Source organism: Centropristis striata, chromosome 15 (assembly GCF_030273125.1).
Source record: "Centropristis striata isolate RG_2023a ecotype Rhode Island chromosome 15, C.striata_1.0, whole genome shotgun sequence".
Lineage (NCBI taxonomy): Eukaryota > Metazoa > Chordata > Actinopteri > Perciformes > Serranidae > Centropristis > Centropristis striata.
Genome location: NC_081531.1, coordinates 30,400,169 through 30,426,417, shown reverse-complemented (window position 1 = coordinate 30,426,417; position 26,249 = coordinate 30,400,169). Strand labels below are relative to the sequence as shown.

Genomic DNA, 26,249 nt, shown 5'->3' with positions numbered 1-26,249 from the left:
TATGACAAGTGAGACCTGTTTAAATCTTCTGTCGGAGATTTGCTGTATTTTGCTCCATGTTAAGGCTTTCACTGTGTGACAAATCCTAATTGGTCATAGAGAGTACCTTCAGGGCGAAATGTACCTGATGCTGAGAATTGCGTTGCTCTAATTGGGTTTGCCCATAATCTGCTGCTGCTGGAGAGCCTCATGCATAAGCAGCATGGAAATCGTGTAATACTTGGAATTAGCTGCCAACATGTTTGATTTAATTAATCAAAAATTAGCTTCCAGCCTTGGAACACACTCTGCAGAAACTCTCCAGAGGAGGCTGGCAAGTCCTGGGTTAGCTGTGAGAGCCCATGCACAGGCTATATAACAGAAAATGAGGAATGAAATGTTTTTGTTTTTTTATATTATTCATTGGTGGGGAGGTTGATATGGCAACAGTAGTTTTGTAAAGCATTTATTCTAGTGAGTAATTAAGATTTTCCATATTTTTTGCCATTGTTTCATAGACCTCCAGACACTGGTGTCCTTTGACATCAACATATTGCATTTAAAGGGAGTTTCTGATCTACCTCAAGTTCTTTATGTTACTGTGTGACTTTGGTTGAACTGAACTACCTCTTTAAGGGCGCTTTCACAAACAAAGTCCCCTTGGTTCGTCTGAATCGAAGTGAAATTGATACTTTTGGTATGTTTTGTTTTTAGCCTGGTTTGCTTTCAAAGTGCATAAATGTAAGCGGACCAAATAATATAAAAAAAAAAAAGGATCTGCAGAGGGGCAGAAATCTACTTGCAGTATTATTTCCTATTGGTTGGAAAGTTGGCGTTGGAAAATGTAAACGTGGAAATAAACAAAGAAACATCTAACCGAACACACCATCAAATATTGCTGTTTTTTTATTTTTATCCTTACTCTGCACTGATCTACCGTGCATGAACATTTCTCCTCCAGTTGATCTCAAATATTAATTTCCTGTAATTGGGTCGGATTATGTTCACAGTGCAATCAAACCACTAGAGTCCATTTGGAAACAGACCCCCTCTTGAAGTGCTCTCGGACCAGTTGGATTGAAACGGACTCAACTTTGGGTTGTGAAAGCGGCCTGAAACACCAAACACCCTTTTAAAAACAAACAAACAAAGTGATCAAGGTAGCGATAGACTAACAAATATCAGACTCTGCAAGGTAAAACTACTGTTTTTGTCAATGGAGTCTGGTGGCCTTGAAGAGCACAGATAAAGGCTTCAGTTCCCTGTCAGAAAGGGCTGTCTGTGTAGAATGATCGAGGGAAGGCTTTCTCTGTTTTACTCTGGCTTTTATTCTCAGCTCAGAACATACAGCTTATAGCAATCAACATACAGCATGCCCGTAAAACATACCTGCTAAAGTGTCACTGTCGTAAGACTGTCATGACTGTCAACATCACCTCACATATGAAACCATTCATGACAGTCTGATGGGGAGGTAAAGTGGAAGTATATCGTATTGGTAAATGTAGTATAGGAAGTGTAGCATTGTTTTTTTTAATGGGCATTTTTTAAAATACATTTTGCTGCTGCCCTCTTTGACAGCAGTTCATTCCTTAGCTTCTGGGTCAATACTACAGCTGCTCCTCAAAACCCACAAACTATCCATTGAACACTTTATACCAGACATATTGTAGAATTAAAGCTATTATATTATTATATCTGTTGTCTTCATTACAAAGCACTTATTTGTATTAGAAGAATTTACAAATACAGTTGCAAGTAAGTCCATTAATAACACTCAATCTGTGTGTGCAAACATCTGCATTGCTGTATCTGTTCCTGTTTGGTGACTACTTCTCTGTATGTGTTTGTGTTTGTGTTTTAGATTCAGGATCTAGCAATTCGTTGTGTCCAGAAAAACATCAAGAAGAACCGTGGCGTGAAGGGCTGGCCATGGTGGAAGCTCTTCACCACAGTCCAACCCCTCATTAAGGTCCAGCTCACTGAGGAGCAGATGCGCAGCAAAGATGTGAGGAGGCCTTTCTGTGTGATGCACCCCAACAGATAGAATCCTCTGTTACATTGCCTCTAATCCACTTTAAAGACGCACTACCTGCCAGTGCAGATTGGAACTCGCTGTTATTAATGTTTGATGTTTCTTGTAACTGTTAATATTTTACCTGTAACAAAACACATAACCTATTTAGCTACATTCTATGCTCCAGGAGGAGATACAGCAGCAGAAACTGAAGTTCGAGAGGGTGGAGAAAGAGCGGAATGAGCTGAGACTGAACACGGATCGATTGGAGAGCAGGGTGAGTCCCTTCGCCTGTGGCAATGCATGCTGGGAGGATGGTGTTTGAGTTAAACTCTCTCATTTCTGTTAAAAATCACATGTACAAGAACGGTGGTTCGTATTTTGTTGGTTTATATTAATCCCTATATGTATCTGTGTGTCCAGATCTCAGATTTGTTGGCAGAACTGGCTGATGAGAGAAGCACTAGTGAGTCAGCATCTCAGCTGCTGGAGACCGAGACTTCAGAGAGACTCCGTCTGGAGAAGGACATGAAGGATTTACAGGCACATACATACACACTGATATAAACTCGCATCATAATATTTCAAAACTTCCAATGTCAGTGAGGCTGACAAGCTCTTATTCTGATTGGTGTGTGTGAATCTGTGCATTCCAGGTGAAGTTTGACGCCATGAAGAAACAATTAGAATCACAGGAGATGGAGGTGATGGAGGCTCGGCTCATGAAAACATCAGAGCTCAACGGGGAGATGGACGATGACGATGATGCGGGTTAGTTGAGCCAGAAACTGCTAGTTGTCATTGGCAGATGACTCCATAGACGCCTGACGTGTTTAAACCAGGGGTGGGCAATTCATTTTCTCAAGGGCCAAAACGCTGACCTAAATTCTGCTCAATATAAATTTTCTTTGCTTTATAAATGCAGTGAATTATCTGGTTTTGAGCTGCTACTGGTAAGAATACATGTTATGATAAGACAATTTTAATGTGGAGTAAGTCAAATATAGCAGTAAAAAATAGTAAAAACTCCATTTATTTTAAACATACATTCAAACCACAACAATAATATAGAGCATGTATGTTTTGCAGTAAACCAGCAATTTATTAACTTTATGCAATAAAGTGTTTTTGACAAGGTAACTCAGTGTTTCTGTGGAACACATTTCTGTGCAGGTGATTATGGACGCACCCACAGAAAAGCACTGCATTTGTATTGATTTCTAATTTTTCGGGTAACGTCACGTGTGCCTAATGCCCAGGTCTGGTTTAAAGTAACACTACCCCAAACATGACCATTTGTATATTAATCACTCACCCCATGTTACCTTGAATTCTTAAAGAAACTTAGCTTTCTTATAAGCCTCCCTTGTAAAAACAAAAACAAAACAACAACAAAAAAAAAACCACAACAGCAAAATTCATCAGCTAATTTAAACTATGCTTTATTTCATAACTTCACTACAGATATGTCAAAGCAAATACGTCAATTTGGAAATTAACTTTGCTAAGTTTATTTCACTGCCGTTTCTGAAAGTAGTGGCTAGGGTCTATGAATTACAATAAGTTTATAGCTGCTTGGGGCTATTTTAGTTGGATGCCCAATGCAGTTGCCTACCTTGCCTTAATGGCAGAGTTTGCCCCTGGTGTTTTTTTCATTATGAACTAGACTGTATTTCACTGCAATTTCTGACACTTAATGGCTGCAACTTGGGTGTGATGCAACTATGTCATGGCAGGTGTATGACTCCACGGGACCCATGGAAGCACAGAGTCAAGTGTGAAGTAGTTTGTAGAAGTGGCTTTTAGAAAGCTGCAAGTAGCAGCAGCAGTACCGTTCTGAACACGCACTGCACTAGGTGAAGTAGTGGATTTAAGATGGGAGATTAATTGATATATAATTGGTCATTTTGGGGGTGAAGTATTCCTTTAATTATATGCCCACAATTTGAGGAAGAAAAACTTTTTCTCCCTCTTTGGAATCACATTCTTGTTTTTGAACATTTGTTTTTAGTTCTATAATTAATGGGCCCTTATGACATTTGCAGCAGCTTGGCAAGACCTGCCTAATGGGCATGTCAGCTCATGTCAGAAGCACAATTTACTGAACTGCTCATACCAGCATTATGTGCTCAGTTTGAAAAATCTCACTTATACTAATTGTAGCTGCAGGAATTAGGGGTTTTGTTTGACTGTTTCAGCAGGAGACATGGCAGTTAGACCTGGTCACATCTTCCGTAATGCTATTAAGTATATTTTCCAAGTTTGGGATTTACCGCTAGGGGATTAAGATGTTTGCTCTCAGGCGTACAACTAATGCCTGTTGCTGATTGGCCTCCACCTGCTGGGAAGGAGAGCTCCCACTGAGAGCACATTGTCCGTTCGACTTATTTTTCCTCTGTGTTCCCACCCCCCTTCAACCCACCTCAGCAGACAAGCCATTACAGAGCATATCAAAATTCTTAGATGAATGAGAAAATAATCGTTGGGATCAGAGCCGGTGGCCCTGCAAGTTGTCATTATGCTATATATATGCTAATGAGCAGCACTGATGGAGGAGCCGGTGTTGGTTTGTGAAGGAGAAATGGACAGCCTCTAAAATGATAAGGCTTGGAAATGAACCTGAACCTGAATATCTGCCTGGCCGCTGTTATAGTTCTGATAGCCTCTGACAGCTCCAGAATTAGGGTCGGCTAAGAACTGTGGAAAGTGCCACTTAGACATGTCCTTCTCTAACTACTATTGTGGTGTGCTCTGAATTTTTACCTCAGGTTTATCCAAGATTAGAGCTGAAACGAAAAGGCTGCTTCGTGGCTTCCTGTCGATTTCTTTTGACCTTATAAGGTTGGGATTTGATGAAAGGCGTTTTATTTCCTGAAAGATTATATTATTTCACTCCTTGAATGTGATAACCATCACAGCCAGTACAGTGCACTACATAATCCACAGCATCAATCATTTCTGAGCTTTTGAGCCTTTTTCCTCCATATACCCTGCTAGACCTGCATTAAAGGCACAAGACACCCAAATGTCACACAGACATTTTCTAAATTGTATGTCTTTCCTGCAGGAGGCGAGTGGCGGATAAAATACAACCGAGCCATTCGTGAAATGGACTTCACCAAGAAGAAACTCCAGCAGGAGTTTGATGAGAAGCTGGAGACAGAGCAGCAGAGCAAAAGACATGTTGAGAGAAGGGCAAGAAACTTTTTACAAATTTAAATGATCAAACAATCAATTCTATTTGAATGTTTGGCTGCAACACGTTTGTGGCCAGTTTGTTGTATAAACATAATTATAATGATATGCATTGGACTGTCATAAAAGAATAATAACAACGTTGTGGGTTTTTTTGCATGTGTTTATGTGTGTGTGCACGCTACAGCTGGCTGATTTGCAGACAGATAATGAGGATGTGCAGCGCTCTGTGCAGCAGCTGAAGAAGAAGTGCCAGAAACTGACGGCAGAGCTGCAGGACACCAAGCTTCACCTGGAGGGCCTGCAGAGCCGCAACCATGATCTGGAGAAGAAACAGAGGAAGTCAGTTGCAGTTCATTTGTCTGTCTATGCATCTGTGTGTCTGTCTGTCTCACTGTCTCTCATAAACACAAATGACAGATTACTATTATTGCTCTTTTTCTCCTTGAAAGGCCAGGCGCGGGCACTCTGACCCAGCCGGCAGAACACTAATGTTTTCTTTAATTTGAATAGTGACTGAGATGTTCTGCAATCTGTGGAATTGCATTAGCTGCGAAAATGACTCAGACTTTAAGCACTTGAGAAGCTATCGCTGTGGCAGAATGTGATCTCTCCCCTGTGGCTAATTGAAGATACTCTGTGGGTGAAATTATTTTCAGCTGCGCTTCAGAGAGAAAAACAGGGAATTACAACGAGCTGACAGCATGAAACACTTAGCTGTTAAGTTCACTAACCATAAGTGTTTCTGCCCCAGACAATTGAAGAAAACACTGTGCACATTATTACAACCCAATTCTAAATTGATGGCTAATGGAAGGGGATAACAGTCGTGGCTAAATTAGATAGCTCTGTGACCAGAATAGCCTCATAAGCTCAAACTCTGCCAAGTAACAGGAGTTAGGGTTAGATATTGAGTCAGCAGGCTCATTATTTTCAAAATGTTATTACATGACTACTTTATATAACTTCACAAAACCATGACAATCTATGATGACAAATGAGCTGATGTTTTATTAACAAGACTACATCTCCTGCGGTCTTCAGCCTTCCACAAATTGGCACATATTGGCTCTTTGTGTAATTACAGATACACAGTTTACTGTGATGCTCAACTGTTCAGCCAACAGTTTGCTGAGCTGTGAATTCATGTGTGTGTGTTCCAGATTTGACCTGGAGCAGAACCAGGCTCAGGCTGAGGTACAAAGAGAAAGGAGCCAGAGGGAGAAGCTGGCTCGAGAGAAAGACATAATGACTGGTGAGATGTTTAACCTCCGCCAGCAGCTGCAGGTAAGCTACTTTACACACTTCAAATGTACTCTGATGTTCTCTCTCAGGGACTACATGTCTGGTCTCTCTGCTCTCTAGTTGACATAACTGGGTTGGTCCAGATGTGCGTTTTAGTATATCTCTTCCACCTGCAGGACAAGGACAGTGAATTGTCTGACGTGAGTATGAAGGTGCAGCAGCTGGAGGCAGAGCTGCAGGATCTCACCTCCCAGGAGTCGAAGGACGAAGCCTCGCAGGCCAAGGTTAAGAAGCAGCTTCGCGACCTCGAGGCCAAGGTGAAAGACCAGGAGGAGGAGCTGGATGAACAGGCTGGAACCATCCAGATGCTGGAGCAGGTACAGGGTGGTGCAGATGTGGTATTTTAAACCAGCATGGTGCAATATTGGAATCAACAACTACTCCGCTAAAGAAAGAAATAGCCAAAGTTTAGTGAAGCATCTACGTAATAGTTTATGCTTATGAATCGAATCCGATTTTGGCCAACATACCAATACTGCAATGGCGCATCCCTAATACGAATAGTATTTAGTTTAACAAATACTTTTATTTGTCATTTGGCAGAAATCTCATTGTGGGGGAAAAAAATCAAGTCTTGCTCATTAAAAAAAAACGTTTTCTTTGTTTGTGAATTTATTCTATGTGCTGTCGTGTGTGTGTGTGTGTGTGTGTCCTCGTGATACATTCAGGCCAAGCTGCGGCTGGAGATGGAAATGGAGAGGCAGAGGCAGACACACTCCAAAGATATTGAGAGTAAGGACGAAGAGGTCGAGGAAATCCGACATTCCTGCAGTAAGAAGGTGCGTGCTGCTGATTCACCCACATTTGTCCTATACATAGCCTCTCTATCTTGAAGTAACATATGATCTGGTCTGGTCAATACAGCCCTGATTATTAAGTTCTAAAATTGTTAATTTCAAGTTCATGTGTCCCATGCGGTAGACAAATTTGCTGTATCATCAAAAGAAAGTATAAATTATACACACTGCAGAGGCTGCCTGTCACATATCAGTGGTGGAAGAAGTATTCAGATCCCTTACTTTTTTTTTTTTTTTTTTTACTTTTTTTATTACTCCACTACAAGTAAAAGTCCTGCAGTACAAAGTACAAAAGTACAAAAAGTACAAAATTATCAGCATCAAAATGTACTTCAAGTATCAAAAGTTAAAGTTCTCAGAATGGACCCATTCAGATTGTAATATATATGTGTGTATATGTGTATATATATATATTTATATATGTGTATATGTGTATATATATTATTTATTATTAACTTTCCACCACTGCATATTATCATGTGTTGGGAACAAGCACAACATTAGCTAAGAATCTTTATATCCACCCATAACAGTATATTCATATTAATAGCAAAATAAATATAAAAATACACAAATATTGTTTGCATGTGTGTCCATGTTAAAGTGTATTTTCAAAGCTATGTTGATGAATCCACAGGCCTACAGATCTTCTCAGGGGGGCTCCATTTGTCTTTGATGTGCCAGAGCAGTCATGTGTTACAGGATGGTCGATAGTGTGTTATGTCTGACTTCCGTTTATCACTGATCATCTGTTTGTGCATCCTGACACTCTGTTCGTGTGTCCTGCAGCTGAAACAGATGGAGGTGCAGCTGGAAGAGGAGTATGAAGACAAGCAGAAAGTGCTGCGTGAGAGGAGAGAGCTGGAGTCCAAACTGCTGAACGCCCAGGACCAGGTACTTCTCTGCCTCTGGTGTCTGTCAGAGCAGTTAAGTGTGTGCGATTTAGTGTGCGCCACTTCTTTTGATTGAACAGAAGCTGCTTTTGAGTGTGAAGAGCCATCTGAAGAAGGATAGGAAAATAGTGTGTGTGTAACAATAATGGTTAGAAAAGTGTGTTTTGTGATTCAGGTGAGCCAGAGGGACGTGGAGACAGAGAAGAGGCTAAAGAAAGACCTGAAGAGAACCAAAGTCCTTCTGGCTGATGCACAGATTATGCTCGACCACCTGAAGAGTAACGCCCCCAGCAAGAGGGAGATCGCTCAGCTCAAAAATCAAGTATGCAACCCTATTGGACATTTTACTTTGTCTCATAATACAACATAAACATGTCGTTTGGTCTAAAAATAATTATGCACAAGTTGATAAATCCTCATTCCTCTGCACATCGTAGATAGATCTTTATCCTGGCCTACGTATGTTTGTCGCTTAACCGCCTTTTCCTTCCTTCTTTTTTCACAGCTGGAGGAGTCAGAGTTCACTTCGGCGGCAGCAGTGAAGGCTCGGAAGAGCATGGAGCTTGAAATCGAGGACTTGCATATCCAAATGGAGGATGTAGTCAAAACTAAAATGTCGGTGAGTTTTAACATCTGTCGGCTATGTGTCCCGAGGGAAACGTAATGAATATGTTGCATATTATCACACACTTACAGATAATATATATAACAAGCCCTTGTTATCTCACAATGCATTAACAGATTTATTTTAAATTGTTCATGTAAATGTTTCCATGCCCTCTTTTTGATGAGCAGATGAAACTCAATGCAACAAACAATGTTTAATTAATAGAGGGCTTTGGTTATCAAACTTGCACTCTTAAAAATGCAGCAGGGCTCTAACATTAATATGCATGCATCATCAAGCCATGGTGGGATATTGAAATACTAAATGCCCCTTGGCATATATCTGATTTCAACATTTTGCTCTAATGGATAAATAAGCTTTGTCGAAGGTTTTTTTTTCTGCATCTGCTCATTAAAGGCTGTCTCATGAGAGTTCTGCCTGCATGTCAGACTCATAGACTGAGGATATTTGCGTCTCTTGGGATGAAACACAGAGTGCTGTGTGCCTGTGCTTTGCTTGTTAATTGCTGCATTTATGGCAAGGGAAGGTCTTGTAAATCACAGATTAAAGAATGCATATTGAGGGCCTGAGTTGCCCCCCTGAACACAGAGAATGAACTCTAAATAGGACATCACCAGTATGCTGCACTGGCTGCACTTTTCCCTGCCTAAATGAGCCAATTGATTATCTCCAATTGGTCTCATCCTCGAGCCAGAACCCGCGTCCAGATTGTGTTTCATTGCCATTAGATGAGATTCCAGAACTGCCGCGGCCTGGCTAGCTAATGACCATTTATCATATTCAATAGCTCATGAATAAATCCTGTCATTCTATACTGAAATGTGTGTGTTTCCTCCTCATTTTGTCCTTTAGTTGGAGGAGCAGGTCAGTCGTCTGCAGAGGGAGAAAAATGACCTGCAGTCTCGTATGGAGGAGGATCAGGAGGACATGAATGAGCTGATGAAGAAACACAAAGCTGCAGTTGCCCAGGTAACTGACATTCCTGCCACATGATGAACAGTTCAAAAGCCTTGAGAATGCAATTGTATAAATTCCTCAAGTTATCCTTGCTCGGACCACGATCAGACTAAATCAAGAGTGGGCAATGAATTTTCCCAAGGGGCCTCATGAGATACTGTGAAGGTTGCGGAGGGCCGGACCAAAACTCTGAACTAAATTCTGCTCAATATTTATTTCATCGCTTTATGAAATACAGTAAATTATCTGGTTTTGAGCTACTCATGGTGAGAATACATGTTATGATAAGACTATGTTAATGTGGCGTAAAAATATATAGATAGCAGCATATCTATATAGCAGCAAATAAATATAGTAAAAATAGTAAAAACTCCAATCATTATCTCACCTTTCAATTCGGTCTGTCTTTCGCTTGAATGTCTTGTTAAAAAGTCTACATTCTGTGTCTACTTTTCTTCTTTTTTTTTTTTTTTTTTTTACCTCAGATGCCGTTTTAGTAGTTTAACTCAGGGTTTTTGTTCAAAATAAAAGCACTGCGGTTGGATTGATTTTGAATTTACGGGTAATCTCACACGGGCCGGACAGGGACAGCCAACGAGCCGGTTGTGGCCCCCAGACCGCCTAATGCCCATCTGGACTAAATGGTGTTTTTGCTTTGTTTTTGTTTTTTTTTGTTTTTAAGGGTCAAACCCCAATGGGGAATATTCATTAGATAATTTGTAAAACATTAACATAGAGTTTCGTAAACAACAAACATACTCATTTCTATTATGATAAATCATTATAAATGAGTAAGAGTGGTCAAAAAAACATAGCTACCAAAACATTTTGAGCTTGACCCATAGAGCCACAGCAAATACCACAGATCTGTACGTATGTAAAGAATTTCACAAAAATTGGTGCATATGCTCTGGAGGCTAAAAAAATATCAAGTGTCATGTTTGCTGGTGCATGTGGATGTGTAGCGGAAATTGTGTTTTTCATTGTATTAAGTATAAGAAGTTGTGGGCTGCCATCTTCAACATCAACATTAACATTCTGTTCTTTTCTGCATATTTAAGCAGAGTGACTTTGAGGTTTGGAGGACACATTCCCCTTTAAACACAGTGTGTGCTCTGCAATCAGGGAGATGCAATCTGTTCAACAGCAGATCACATGACAAATGATTTGGCACGGACATAATTCATTAACCATTTGCATAAAAAGAGATTTTTTTTAATTTTATATTTCAAATAAGAAGCATATATCGACAAATGCACTTCATCCCTCTTGCATTCATACTCTAATTCTCTGACTATTGTCTTTGTGTGTCTGTGTGTGTGTGTGTGTGTGTGGGTGTCTGTGTGTCTCCACACTAGTCTGCCAGGGATTTAAGCCAGATCAGTGACCTGCAGGCCCAGCTGGAAGACGCCTCAAAGGAGAAGCAGGAGATCCAAGACAAGGTACAAGGAAGTATTCAGAAGCATTAGAGCTGCCTGCCAGGGACTTTCCTGCAGCCTTTTTTTGATTAGACCTCAGCTTTGCACTGAGTTTCTCTGATTATTGTGACCAAAAATGTTCCATTTCTGTGGCAGCTTTCTTCTCAGAATTGCAATGCCATTTGCATTAAAATAGCAGGAATCAGTAAAGATTTGATGTCAAAGAGAGAAATATTTTTTTTTGCCTCTCAGTACTCATATTTAAAGGAAGGGTTATGGGCTACACAAACATAGCAGCTTGTTTCCATGGTTTTACCAATTAGATCAAATGAAAGCAATTATTCTGGTCCTTTCAATAATTATCTCTCAACTTGGTGCATCATCTTCTGTCCCAGTTATTTATTTCATTCATGGTCTTGTTTTTCATTAAATGCCAGTGCATTAGTTAATTTTTAAATATTAGAAAATTCTCAGGGAAATGGAAAGGCGGTATTGAAAACAAGTGTCATACAATACTGTTTGTTTGTTCATCAGATGACTTGCCTATTTATGTGATAAAATGAGATAATTGGGTGTAATAACAATGCCTTGCTCTTTAACACTGATAGAATAAAAAAACTGTGAGGGTGGCATTTTATTCTCAAACAAAGAAAAATACCTTCACAATAGCCACTACACTAGAAACAAGCACCCCTGAGACATGCATGTTTGTCCAAGTACAATGACCTAGGTACATGCACATTTAATGTGCACATATACATTTATATATGCACCTTTTGTCCATATGGAGTTCATGCTGTGTTGATTATGAGGACTGATTGTTGAAGTGTTTCTTTGTACGTTTGCAGGCTTACCAGTCCATATACGCACTAAATTGATGTTGACATTTGATGTTCAGAGTAAAATATCCAAAACCAATTCCAATTCCAGTTGTGACACTCTCTAAACATGAATAAAAAATAATGTGATGATTTGCTAATCCTTTGTGACATATATTTATTTAATACTGTAAAAATAATTTTTGTTGTGCACATTTTTACAAAGCATCCCAACTGTTTTGTAATCACAGCTGTTCAACGACATGGACTTCACGATCCTCTCAGAATTAACAAAAAAATAAATAATAACTGTCTAATGCTTTATTTATCACTAAATATAACAGATAAACTAGGATGGTGAACTTGAGAAACATCATCATGACAATATTTTCTGCTTGCAGCTCACCAACTAACAGCTTCATATTTGCATTATATGATGGCCATAAACCTGAACAGCCTTGTCTGATTGAGCCTATTTCTGTGCCGATTGGTTTAGCTGCTGTATACTGAGCTTGAGTCGTCAGCTAAATGATCGAGGCTTGGCATAAACGTGGATTTATGTGGTAAAAGGGTTAATGCACCTGATCCAGGCCTACGTTGATAATAGTGCTCCATCAGAAAAACACTATTATTATAAAAGCACTACTATTATAGAAGCACTATTTGTTCAGCGGGTAACCTCTAACATGTCATCTGTGTCATTTATTAATGCATGTTTGTTTCCTTTGTTGATGCATTCATCTTTTGCTAAATGAATTCCCTCCTTTTCTGTTAGAGCAATCTAATGCATAGTTTGCATGCACATTACACACTCAGGCTTGGAGTAACTGGACTCTCAGAGGGCGTCTTCCTTTAAGTGTTGATATGCAGAAGACTAAACAAATAAAACCATCTGCCTTGAACAGAATGTGTCTCAGATATAAATTCACTAAAGGACAGAGCTGAGCTTTTGCCACCCCCTAACAGCAGACCCTGTTTCTATTAGATTAAGCTATATGCATGCAAGTGCTTTGGTCCACTCAGTTATACGCAGGGCCCACCCATCAGAATATTTTTGGCTACACTAGAGACACACAGCAGGCTGTAAGGCATTGTTAAAAACCTGCCAGAGAAGGCAGTGATAGCCATCTAAAGCATCTGACCTTGAAGTGGTTATCTCATCCCCAGTAGGAGGGAAATCTAGTTTCTTTAGTAATATCAAAGGAGAGCTCCAAATCCTCCTTGTCTCAGATGCAAAGTCCCCCATTAGGTGCCATGCTGCCTTTTGGGCCGGTTTTGTTGTGGCCTATCTTTCTTCCTTTTATCAGTCATGAGAAAACGATTCAGATGGAACAAACGTGCTTTGCATGAAGCTGTGCTCTTTCCCAAAGCCTGTGAAATTACTGTGACTCGGTGTTACTCAGCCTGAACCACAAGCTCTTCTTTTGACCATTTGTGGTAGATTGGGGGCTTATCTAGAGCTTATTATTCAGCCTGGTTGCACAATATTTACATGCACCAAGATGGATTAAATTTACACAAAAAGGGTGAAAACATTAATTTAGTTTTAATAAATACACATAACATCAGTGCAAAGTACTTCCTAAGTCCTTACTTGAGAAAGAGGGGGAAAGCAGAGGTCAAGAAGGAGATGTTCAGTCAGCGGAGTGATTGTGTGTGTTTACATATATGTATGTGTGTGTGTCTCCATCAGCTTCATTCGCTGCAGAGTCAGCTGGAGTTCCAAGAACAGTCTATGGTGGAGAAGTCTCTTGTGTGCCGTCAAGAGGCTAAGATCCGCGAGCTGGAGACCAAGCTGGAGTACGAGAGGACACAGATCAAACGGTTGGAGGTGAGATATTCTTCTGTGTCCCGTAGATGTAGTAGACCTGTGCAAATTTGTCATTTTACTTCCTATTTATCAAGAGGTAGAGGCCACAAGTGGGACTTATAATAAAAGGGGGCTCTACATGCTATAAAAAAAAATGTTGAACTATTTCCATTTTGACAACTTCTACTTACAAGCTCTCTTGTCCTCTCCTCTCTGCTCTGTGTAATCAGCCTGCAGTTCAGTTAAAGTTCACTGATTTTTTTGTCATGTGCCTGTTGGTCTCAACCAAGTCATTCATGGCTTCCTACATGATAACTTTTTTCTGCAAATGGTATTTTTTTCGGAAAATTTCTGATGTAATAATTGATGAGATGTCACTTTTTCAATCTTTGTTTTGTTTCCCGATGGAAGCATTTCTCACACGATGCTTTCAAGGACTGTCAGAAATGTGAAAATCCAATGATTTCTGTAAACATGCCTTTCAAACCCATCTGGCCAAATATGGTGGGCTAGGGACATTTTTGTTCACTTCAAGTTCACTCGGTACTCTTCAAATCTTTCCCAGAGCCTGGTGGGTCGTCTGAAGGAGAACCTTGAAAAGTTGACAGAGGAGAGAAACCAACGCATCGCTGCAGAAAACAGGGAGAAGGACCAGAATAAGCGAATGCAAAGGCAGATAAGAGACATGAAAGAAGAAATGGGAGAGCTGTCCAAGAAGGAGGGCGAGGCGAGCCGGAAGAAGCATGAATTGGTAAGGCTTTGGGTGCTGGGAGGCTTGATACAATTCACCAGAGTTCACAGAAGAGAAGGTAACCGTGCTTCTTCTGTGCTGTGATCCATTCACCAGGAAATGGACATCGAGAGCTTAGAGGCAGCAAATCAGAGTTTACAAGTGGACCTTAAACTGGCTTTCAAGAGGATAGGTGACTTGCAGGCTGCCATAGAGGACGAGATGGAGAGTGATGACAATGATGACTTAATAAACAGGTACAGCACAGCTCTAACTTTCTCCAAACAATGATGTCTTTGCTCCAGTATATGTGTAATGTGTGCTTCAGGGGACACTGTTCTGTAGCTGGAGGCCCGAGAACAAGTTATTTTCCTGCTAGTAAAAAATGAGAACTGCTAGTTTATTTAGTATCCTGTCAATCACAACTTGTGTCTTTCATTCTCTATTTCCCCCATCTTCCTACACCACTTTCTCTCTCACCTCTTTTTTACTGAGTGAGTCATACTACACTTTGTCTTTTCTCCAAATACTTCTCACATGGTTTCATTCGGCTCCCTGCTTCTGATCTTTTGTCTCAGCGCCGGTTTTCCCTGTTTGATTACTGCTTCCCTCTTTGCGAAGGGGTTGAGGGTTATGCTAGCTCTGAGCCTACTGAGATAAGCACTGACTGCAGTAATACAGACCTCTAAAAAAGGAAGACAATACACACAGCAGCTCTGTTTGAGAAAGAGGCCAGCAACAGCGCGAGTTTATTTACCGAGTCACTGCTTTACAATGGATGGTTATTTCATGTGCGTGTGTAAGTGTAAAACTATTTATTTGCTGTTATCTCAGTTCGTCCTCTTTTTGCACTGTTGTTTGTGTCTCACCTTCTCTTTTTTCCTTGTTACCCTTTTGTTGTTTTCCACACTTCTGGCAGTTTGCAAGACACGGTGACAAAATATCAGAAACGAAAGAACAAAACGTGAGAATGGAAAATGCATCCTTTGTTTCTATCTTTGTTTACAAGTTTTTTTTTCTCTCACCCATTTTAACCACAAGAGACAATAATGCAGTATTTCTCATCCTCTCAGTTTGTGTTTTCCACAATAACACGGTGACTAGCAGTCATTTTAAATAGACTGGAAAGCCGCGTCTGTGGTATACATCTCAGATAAAAGCTACGCCTTATGGATGGCCCCGGTGTTTCATTTTGCTTAATTTTATTTTGTGCCAAGTCCAGAGGTGTCTGTACACAGTCGGACACATTGGAGATTTCAGATCTTGTTTTTCTTCCTTCAGAGCAACAAGAAGTCATTTGAAAAATCAGATGTACTTTGCAGAATGTAAGAGGAAATGTAAAGTAGAATGGCAAATAGACACTCAAACTCTAAATGACACCGGCATTCTCCTTAAAGCAAGTCTCACTGCTGCAGGAAATATGAGCCAAATGAAAAACGTGTTACAAACCTGTGGTAATACTGCATCATTGTCTCCATGAATATTTTTTTGCATCAGTTACAGCCTCAAAATACACTTTCATCATGGATTTGTTTGGATCATACCCAAAGCACATGCAACTAGTCAACATCTTAGTTTGTGAAGGAAACAAACATGCACATTATTTAAATTTGACTTTGAAATTCAAAATAACATTAAGCGCATTTCTTATTGTAGTTTGTATCATTCATCATATATATTTGGCATAAAGGGATTATCTGTATTTTGCCCTTTACACAAACCGAGCATGATGCAAATAACTTCCATGTGCTCTGGAATACCTAACGTGTAACTGTGAGAGATGCTTGTGAATGTGAAATGATTGCAGCACACTGTCCGTCCACAGCTGCACAGTCAGCAAGTGTTGCAAGACAATGATGGCAGAGTGCGCTACTGAAATGTTTTCATACCCAAAGCTCAGCTGTTGATTTCCACGCCTGCAGATTCTCTACTAATTCAATCTCATTTCATAGTGCTGTGAAACATTTAACTTCAAATACCAATGTTCACATCATTGATTGTGAATGTTAAATAATGTTCTTTTAACTGACTGAATCCCATTTTCTTTCAGTTTTCATACAGTGAAAGGAATCTTTGTGGCATGTTAAATAATTTAAACCTTCATCAGAGCGTAGTAAAGAAATGTAGTCATCAGTTTGTAGCGGATATACCAGTCCATAATTTCCCGCTTTAACCTCTGATTGCTTCCCCAGAGAAACATGGCATCAAACTCTTTGTATGCTTTTTTTTTTTTTTTTTTTTTGGTTATCCATTTTTCATCAGACAACTCGTGTGTATCAGCACTTGGCTTTTCTTTGTGTGCAACTAAAAGAAAAAAGCAATGCTTTACCGTGTTTACTTAATTGCATTTTCCCTCCGTCGACATCATTGCATTAGCAGCATGGATGAACAATAATGGAGGAGATGATTTTCCTTTTAATTATGAAGTGGATTTTCCAGATGATTTACATTACTATGCAATATTTTTCTTCTCAATGCTTCAAAACATAACTTACAATAGCTGTATTATTATTATTGGAGGGGGAGAAAGTATAAGTTAGATTAATGTTTTCCAAGCTGGGCTTCCCCTTATAGGACAGCAGGCTACATTAACCCATTGAAGCCTGGAAAGCGTTAACGTCGTTTTGTAGTATTTGTATAAGCTCTCAAATACTTTTTGAATTTCATTTCTATCTGCTACAGAGGCTGAAAAATCTATTATTTAATAGGAAGAGTTGACACGTCTGTTGAATTTCCAGAAAAACTTCAGGTTTTAGGGGCTTATTTTAAAATCGCCCAGAGGTTTTACAGGAAGTTTTAGGCGTCAATGGGTTAAAGGTTAAATTATCATTATAATATAGCAGTTCAGGGTTCTATATAAATACTCTGAAAGTGTCAAAACTTTCAATCCACAGATAAATGGCATGTTTTCCCAAACTGTCCTTTCTAAACGAGCTGACAGGACCTCGGTAAGGCTGTGATGTCACAACTATACTTTGTACTGGTCGAAAAAATGCAGCTACATTACAGTCGTTCCTTGGTTGCAATGATGGGCTTGATATGACCCCTTTAAATTACAGGAGTTGCATGTTATATAGAACTGTGTAAGTGCTTCTATTATTAGGACTTGACTGAAATTGCAGCATATTTTTATTCTTTGCCAAATTGATGCCCTATGCCCATTTTTTATTAATATATAATTAGCTCATGTTGAACAGATAGCTTTAAAAATATGGTGATGGTACCACAAGTGCTAAACTGATAGAACCGAGCCATACGAGATTTGATGCTGAGTCTAAGTATTTGTGACAAAGATTTACAACCAGTGCAGGCCAATTGTCAGAAGCTATTAATGTTCACTTCTAAATTCTTGGGGCTTGTTTGTATCTACGAGCCTCAGGACTGGTTAGCTAGTAGTGTCGGGCCAAGGACAAATCGTTTGTGACACCATTTGCACAGCACTCAATTGCAAGCCACCTTTTATTTCTAGTGTGTGTGTTGGTGTGTGTCAGAGAGAGGGGGGAGAGGGAGATGATTTTACTGTGGGCTGCTTTCACTATTGCGTTGTGTGATATATCATGTTAAAAAAGTCACAGTATCACAGGGATGATAAATGGGCAGCATGTGTAATCAACTTTCTAGTATTAATGAAGCTATTATCTTGTTTTGGTGGGCGTTTATCACTTGTATTTAGCATGCTATAAGGAAAGAGAGACCATGGAAAAGAAAGAGGAGAATAATGTAATAGCTAAACTTGAACTCAAATTTTTACCTTCTTGCCTCATGAAATACCTCTGAAAGGAATAGTTTTTTTCTGTAGAAAATAATATAATCAGGCCATTTAGTCTCTCTGGGATCATCATTACCTCCCCCCCAAAAGGCTGGCCTTAAGGTCTATGATGAGAAAGTTAAATGTGTTAATGCCCTTTAGAAATCTTGAAAGCCTGAATACCATTCAGCCCAAGAATCTGAGGCTTCTTTCTGTCCATGCTCACTCCCTCACAATACTCACACACCACTGCCACTACCACCACCTCTATTGTGTAAAAAAAGAAAAAAGAAAAAAAGAAATTAGCTTTTAGGCAGACCACCAAAAAAATAGAAGGGCAAAGAGAGGACACTTTGTTCTCTGAGGAAACATGACTGAATGTGTGACATAAAGCTTGGTGACAAAGGAAATGGTCCACTCTTCACTAAGAGATCTACATGGATGAATATGTGGATGAATGATAGAGCTCAGCAGTCTGGCTGGTATTTCAAACCTTTTTGAATATTCTGTTTGTTTTTGCTTATGAGCATTTCCCCAACATTTCACATCATGTTCCCAGGCTCAGATAGATGAGCATGTCTGACAGTGACGATCTGAAATTGAAAAAAATGTAGCTCCTCTACGTAGAACCCGTCAATATTGCCACTGTTTGCCATGCTGCAGTGTGTTCAATGGGACAGTGGCTCCAGGTTTGAAAAAAAAATGTAATCATCCTTTATGTATTAAGTATGTTGTCCTGGTTTGAAACCACAAACTATGGAAAATGTCATTTTTGTAATACAGAGCTTACTACAGCAACACAAGTTGAACATAATTTTAGGCCTGCTGAACATATGCATCCCTGTGCAACTCTCTCTGAGAATGTGAAAATTCATTTTCACACATCATGACGCCAAGGAGGACTGTGTTTTTAGCACTGAAGTTGAAAGCAGTGTATCCTCAATAGGGTTGCAGAATTTTCAGGAAATTAAAGAAAATGAAGGATGTCCCTAAACGGGGAACTTAAATATATTTGGGTAGTATATATTTTAACATAATCCTGACTAAAACAACCAGATTTCATGCAAGTACACTTGAATATCTGCTATTCCTCAATCACATGCACATAGCACACTGCTTACTGCAGGGCTGATGAGGCCACGCCCCCTATTGAGGCCACGCCCCCTACATGCACTTGTGCTGATGTTGAATGGGACTTTTGGAATGGGATTTTTTGGAGGGAGGTGTTTTCATTTAAGATTTTGAATGGGACTTGGTGGGGCGATCATTTTACTCAATTTTTAAATGGGGGGGGGGGGGGGGGGGTCATTGGGATGAGTAATATTTAACTCAGCATTCATGTTTTTGTTGTTCAATGAAAGAATTAAAAATTAAATGAGATAATGATAAAGTTCCACTTAAAATGACATGGAAGTCTGCTTATGACAAAACCTCAAATTTCCACTTAATTCCCATACATTCCCACAATTCTCATGCTAAGTGTGATTTTGAATATTTACAAATTTTCCCATCTTAACTTACCTTGGAAATTTTCTTGAAATTTACCAGAAATTTACTGGAAAATGTCCACCTCTTTGCAAACCTGAACCCCAAACAAATGGAGAATTCCTCCTGTAACGCATGTCCAGAATACATCATGATGGCAGTATTGACTTAGAGGTTAGGCCACTCTAACATCCTCCTCCACAACATTTCCTGTCACACAAATCTTCCAGGACAGTGGGATGCATTATTCAGAAAATTCACCATGGATTTGGAATGAGTGAGGATTGACCTTATCCAGGTGGGATCTACCAGGCTTTTTCATTGGGATCCACAGGTCTCTGTATATTGATTGTTATGTCAAGCGTAGGGCCATGGGGCTGTCTCGTGGCTCCACTCCAATAACAATCACCAGGAGCAGGTGACATGCCACACAGATGCTAGCAGCCCAGAACCAGCCAAACAAGTTAATTATGCCTCTAACAGCTTCATCTATATTCTGCCTGGATCACTCATCTATGTCTGCTGAACATTCTGTCGAAAAAACATCTTGAATATGATATTATTGTGTCACATAATCATACTAACCCATTGCCCAGATTGTTTAGCATCATACTAACCTTTAAATATCATAAGGAAAACAATTAAACATTACTAACAAGAAGCTTGTGATGTGTGAAAACTCACCATTATTTTACAGTTTAATTACTGTATATAGACTCTGCACAGAATATTCACATAACAAGTCATTTGGAGTAATTTTGAGAAAAAAAAAGAAACTCTGAACCGTTGCACAAGGCAGATTAAGGCATTATACAACCCAGAAACTGAGTGGGGATTAAGGGAAATGATTTGTATTTCAAAAAAGGGTGAATTATTTCACTTGATTGCAATACTTTTGCACTTGAAGATCTAAAAATGACTTGTTAGGATGAATAATTTTGCTCCTTCTGATGTGTTGAGTCTCTTCACAGACTCTCGCTGATTTTTTTTTCTTTTTTGGCAGCGGGGATGAGACAGAAACAGATTCTGAGGTTGAGGACCGTGTGGATGGAGTTAAGTCTTGGCTCTCGAAGAACAAAGGCTCCACCAAGACCCTGTCGGATGAGGGAAGCCTGAAGAGCACCAGGTTAGTGCCCACATCCTTCTGCATCATGACAGATAACCATGTCCATCCCCGTGGTAACGAGGTGATAGAAGTACCCACATTCCCAGCCTTAAAAAGGCCCCGAATTTCTTGGGGCAGTTTTCAACAGAAGGATGGGTATTTCATGTGATTAGGTGTCATCTCTCTCTCTCAGTAATCCGTCTAATGACAGGAGGCGGAACAGGGAAGCGGCTGCTGTCAAATTTATTGAAGTGGCCCGTAGCCAGTTGGCACGCCTGCTTAATGACGCCTCTGCCACAGTTAGATAGATCTCCTCGCTGGTTGATTGCCTCACTTTCTACAGTGTATACTGTACATAACAGCAATAGCCTCTTGACTGGTCCCAAGGACAAAATGAAAATGATAAATGTAATATTCTGTCAAGGTACCAAAAGTCTCTGCTGCCACATGAAGCATGCTGCATACGAAAGTAGGAAACAATTTAGAATTTCTTTTTTCTAAGTTATATCTGATCTTTCCTTTTTGTCTTCTGTTGGTTGTCTCTGGTGTCAATTTAATCACATAACCATTTAGATATCCAGCAAATGCAGCAAATGCAGACCCCAAGGAGGTGAAGGAAGGTAAGGAGAAGATGAATGACGGAGGTAAAGACGGGAAAGAAATGGAGCAGAACAGATCGGTGTCTGTCATGAGTTCCTTAAGCTACAGGAAGCGTTCTAACCTGAAAGACTCCATAGGGGGGACGGGTGATGAGAGCTCCTTGTTCAGCACTCTCAAAGAACAGCCTGACACACCAGACCAGGCCTCCATTCGCAAAGCCAAGTCTAAGTCTGGGGTGCCCCAGGAGGACTGGAAGAAGAGCCAGGCACAGGAAGACTTAGATGACAAAGGCTCCGTCATCTCCCTGGCCTATTCTGAGGCCACAAGCAGAGCCAGGAAGGGCCTGGAGTCCCGCTGGACCTCCCGCAGCAGCCCTGAATTTGATAAGGACTCCGTGGTGTCCTCTGTGGCTCCCAGCAGGATGTCCACCAGAAGGGGCATGTTGGACATGGACGACGACAACAAATCCACGATCAGCAGCGTGAGCCGCTCCAGCCCGAGGTCGCTGCATCGCAGCAGCTCTTGGAAAGATGACAGACGCAGTGGCTCACGCATGTCTGTTGCTCGCAGCTGTGGCCTCAGTGAATTTGGCCTCCATGTGGATGATGATGATGACGACGATGATGATGGCCGTAGTGTGGCTTTCAGTGAGGGGGGAACTTCATCTTTCAGTCCCCGTTCCCTCAGTCGCAGCTTCTCCAACCCGGCCCAGCCACGCTCTTCAGATGGCAACCTGCCAGATTCATCAGACATCAAGACAGTCACCCACCGCAACTACTTGGACCCTGACTTGGAGGCCGCCATCAATGAGGTGCTAAGCTTTAAACCCATCAAGTTCAAGCGCAGCAAACTTGATGAGTCTAGTGGTGAGGAGGAGGAGGAGGATGAGAAGAAGGGGCCTGGGAGCGAGGACAGTAGGAAGAGAGGAGAAGACGAGGGGCTCGGCTGCAGCACATCCAGCGTGCGTCGCTCCGCATCGGGCTCTGCTCTGGACTACAGCAGCCGGCCATCCAGCACCCTGAGCGCCAGCAGCTCCCGCAGTCGGAGAGATAAAAAAGGCAAAGTCTCCCTGTCCGACGACTCCTCCTCAGATGATCGTCACAGCAGAAAGAGCTCAAAAGGGAAGAAGGGCAAAAAGTCCAAGAAGAGATCTAAGAAGAAGCAAAGTGAGTCAGAGGATTCCTCTTCTTCTTCTTCCTCTTCCTCCGAATCCTCTTCCTCCGACTCCACCATCTCCTACCGTAGCTCAAGCAGCGTTAAAAGAGCCCCGCACAAACCATCAGATGATGATGAGAAGGAGGCGGGGAAATCTAGCAAAAAGGAGGCAAAGAAGAAGCAGAAGAAGATAGATAACTTGATGATGAAGTACCGCTACATGCCTGACAGTGACTGAGACCGACAGTGGAAGGTGATGCTTGGTGTGATAATAACCCAGGAGCCTGACAATACTGAAACTGATTATGATCTTTCACTGAATGTACTAACTTAGTTTGCTGCATGAGAATGTTTCGTATTTATCCTGACTCTGATACACTAGTGCTGTCTTGTGTTGTAAGAGAAAAGCCCTTGCTTTATTTTTTCAAAAGTCACATTTGCCAATTTTCTCATCCCCTCATGTATAGAAAGGTCGGCAATTTTTGTTGCAGCAAACTGTAGTTATACCTAGTTTACATTTCTAGAACACTCCGGTCACACTTAATATTTCTAAATGTCATTCTAAACAGCTGTGGATAGATTTTATCGAGAGGTATACTGTAATCTGTCATTGCAGTTCATTGACAATAACTTTCCTCTGTATTTGTCCATCAGAAGCAGTGCACTGAAGTACTCGTCATCAGACAAACTACTGTTGTAAAACAGTGTTACTTTCCTCTTTCCATTTTGCAAAGATGGATTGCAGGGTTTTGTGTTAGATGCTGTTATAAGCACATCGTGTAGAGAGAGGATAGTCTGGCTGTCGCTGTTCTTCAAGCACAAACAGATGTTGCCAATTAAGCAAAAACCAAATTACACCAATTTTTGCTATAAACATGTTCACTGAGAAGAGTTTAAAGAGTTGTGACATGACTGTTGATATTACTTGACGTTAATCCTTTAGATCATAATTAAAACGCTAACTTTAGCTCCGAGTCTGTCTATTTTGAGAGTCATTTTACTGTCAATTTGAGCATCTTTGCCTCCTGTGTGAATTTAAAAAATGCAATACAGCAGGCTGGAATTGTGTTGTTGATTTTTTTTTTATTGTCCTTGAAAATGTTTGCCTCTGTAGGTCTTTAATCAGTGGAGGGTGAATTACAGCAGTTTGGTACTGGTACATACAGTTTGTCAGTAAATGTAAACTAAAAACAGTGTTTGGAATATTTTGAGCACTCAGAGTGTGTTCAAAGTTTATCTAGAAAATAATATTTATTTTAAAAGGTTCCGTACCAATCAAAGATTTTTTCTTAAATCTGTGGAATATGAAATGTAGGGTGGGACATCTCTGCAGCACTACAATACTTGTAGACAAATATTTTGCCTTTAACTGCACCTTCCACTATTTGGATATTGCACTAGTCCAGGGTTGGGCATAAAAAACTTTCTCAATATTAATTTCAACATTTTATAAAAATATATTAACTTTCTGCAAAAAGCAATAAGTGTTTTTCACAAGGTAAAAAGGTAACTCTGTGTTTCTGTGCAGGTGTGTATGCACGCACGCACATACGTAAATTACCTTCAAAATAAAAGCAATGTGGTTGTATTTATTTCTAATTTTTGGATAACCTGACGTGGGCCGGACAGGGACAGCTAACCATATGGACAGCCAGTCCATATTGCAATTTCATTTTCAATTAAATTAATTTCAACAAGATAAACCCTGCCAGGACTGGAACACAGATTACGTCTTTTTCTAACAGCTTATACTTCAACATACATGTTTTTTATTATGCTGAAAGGACATGTTTCAGTAGTTCTCTGGGCGTGTATTAAAGTGCAGTGGCAGAATGTGTGTATGTAATATCTACAGCTGCCATTCAACTAATGCGTGTCATGCCATGTGCTGTCATGACAACGTAATCTAAAGTTATAGAGCCCCAGTTCTAGATGACCTTTAATGAGTGCGGTAGGTAAAAAGAACAAAGATATTTTCTTTGCCAAGCTTTGAATTATTGAGCTCAACAATGCTAACGCCTGACATTCACATTTATTAACTGCACATTCTATTTACTAATATGTGAACATTGTGCCACATCAGCTGTCAATGCATGGGTTCCCTTAGGTTATAAAAGACAGAGTGCCTTATGATGATTTGTGTGGGTTAAGCTGAGTAATGTTTCATGTAGGACAGTAGACCAAGAATATTTGTGATGCATCTTTCATATGATTGAAATATAACAACCATTATGACAAAGTGCACATGCTATACATACCTCTTGCAGCCTAAATTGCTTGTGGTTTCCTGTGCCATATTTTTTATAACAACCTCTTTTTTCTCCACACCTTTCAGTTGGCTGTAATGATTTAATGGTGTGTCCGTGTGTGTGTGTTGACCCCTACAGCCCTCCTGTGTGCCGCAGACACCTGAGTCTTGGCAGATCTGATGAAGAGGATGAGGTGGACAGAGACTCCAGCAGGCAGTCGCTGAGGCAGAGCGACGGCGAAGGCACATTGGCAGAGAGCACATCGTAACCCAGACTCAGGTCAGCTCGTGACATCAAACACACAGGACGGACACAATTCTTTCCCCACAACTTTACCGCCACTTCTCAGCCAGCGAGAGACCAGCTGCTTCCTGAGGCATGGATGGAGAAAGAAGAAGATTTTTTTCACATGGTTTAGCCTGGGCTTTTTATCATATTTGACTTAATATGACATTCACATTGTGAAGTGATGTTGCGTCTGTGTGCTTTCCAGTTTTATTTAACACAACATATTGAATAAGTTAATAAATACAGAAAAGTTGAGCGATATCAGAGGAACTTCCTGCCGCTGCTTTATTTATAAGAGCTGCTTTTCAGGCAAATTTAAGCTCCCCTCTGCACTCTCCTCTGACTACTGCGATAGCTCTGCCAAGAGGATTTAGATAAGCCCGCTCTGGCTTCACTTCTTCAAGAAGGTCTGACCAGCCATTAAGACCGTTCTTATCTCTTCCCCATTAATGTGGACCAGCGCGTTGGGAGGAATTAACCATTTTCAATTAACTATCTTGCTGTAAGTGTACATGTGGCTCTTGTTCCGAGTTGAGATATCCATCATTTGAACCAAGTGATTCTGGGTCATGATGGCTGACATCAGAGTAAAAATAATTTTGGAAAATAAATATTAAGAACTAAGGTCATAGATATGATTCATATGTTTGAAATGCTGAGACATGGATTAAAAGCAAAGCCTAATCTAAAAGTGTTTATATAGTATACATTGATATATAATAATATATGTGAAATCAAAGCCTTGACATGAATGTGATATTCAAATAAATAAGATAAAAAATAAGATAGTGAGAGAGGTATTTTATTAAGATAAAATGTATATCATATCCCTGATTTCTTTTTCTTTTTGTGGAGTTCATGATGTAATCCTTTTGGTTTGGCTCTTTCAAGGCTCCATCATGCTTTTGTCCACTTATGTCATATTTCTTGAGCTTCAAAGGGATGCATTTGATTGCTGATATAAAGGAGCTTTCTGTAGAGCTTGGAGTTGCAGAGATATATGCTGGGTTTTTTAAGATGCACAATAACTGGGTTTGTACTGTGTATCATAAATTAAAGCTCCTTTAATGTT

At 40.2% G+C, this 26,249-nt stretch overlaps 1 protein-coding gene across 1 annotated transcript in view; it reads left to right on the top strand.

Annotated features, from left to right (window-relative positions):
* LOC131986770 (unconventional myosin-XVIIIa-like) overlaps positions 1-22,878 on the top strand; it is a 72,425-nt gene extending 49,547 nt beyond the window's left edge. The window contains exons 22-41 of the mRNA XM_059351875.1: positions 1,844-1,987; positions 2,184-2,273; positions 2,420-2,539; positions 2,653-2,767; positions 5,064-5,191; positions 5,379-5,533; positions 6,355-6,478; positions 6,613-6,813; positions 7,165-7,275; positions 8,083-8,187; positions 8,362-8,508; positions 8,692-8,805; positions 9,667-9,783; positions 11,130-11,213; positions 13,701-13,838; positions 14,383-14,568; positions 14,665-14,804; positions 15,467-15,511; positions 20,784-20,906; positions 21,459-22,878. Of these exons, the coding sequence (XP_059207858.1) occupies positions 1,844-1,987; positions 2,184-2,273; positions 2,420-2,539; positions 2,653-2,767; positions 5,064-5,191; positions 5,379-5,533; positions 6,355-6,478; positions 6,613-6,813; positions 7,165-7,275; positions 8,083-8,187; positions 8,362-8,508; positions 8,692-8,805; positions 9,667-9,783; positions 11,130-11,213; positions 13,701-13,838; positions 14,383-14,568; positions 14,665-14,804; positions 15,467-15,511; positions 20,784-20,906; positions 21,459-22,878 (3,807 nt within the window). The remainder of the gene's footprint in view (positions 1-1,843; positions 1,988-2,183; positions 2,274-2,419; positions 2,540-2,652; positions 2,768-5,063; positions 5,192-5,378; positions 5,534-6,354; positions 6,479-6,612; positions 6,814-7,164; positions 7,276-8,082; positions 8,188-8,361; positions 8,509-8,691; positions 8,806-9,666; positions 9,784-11,129; positions 11,214-13,700; positions 13,839-14,382; positions 14,569-14,664; positions 14,805-15,466; positions 15,512-20,783; positions 20,907-21,458) is intronic.
* The last annotated feature ends 3,371 nt before the right edge of the window (positions 22,879-26,249 follow it).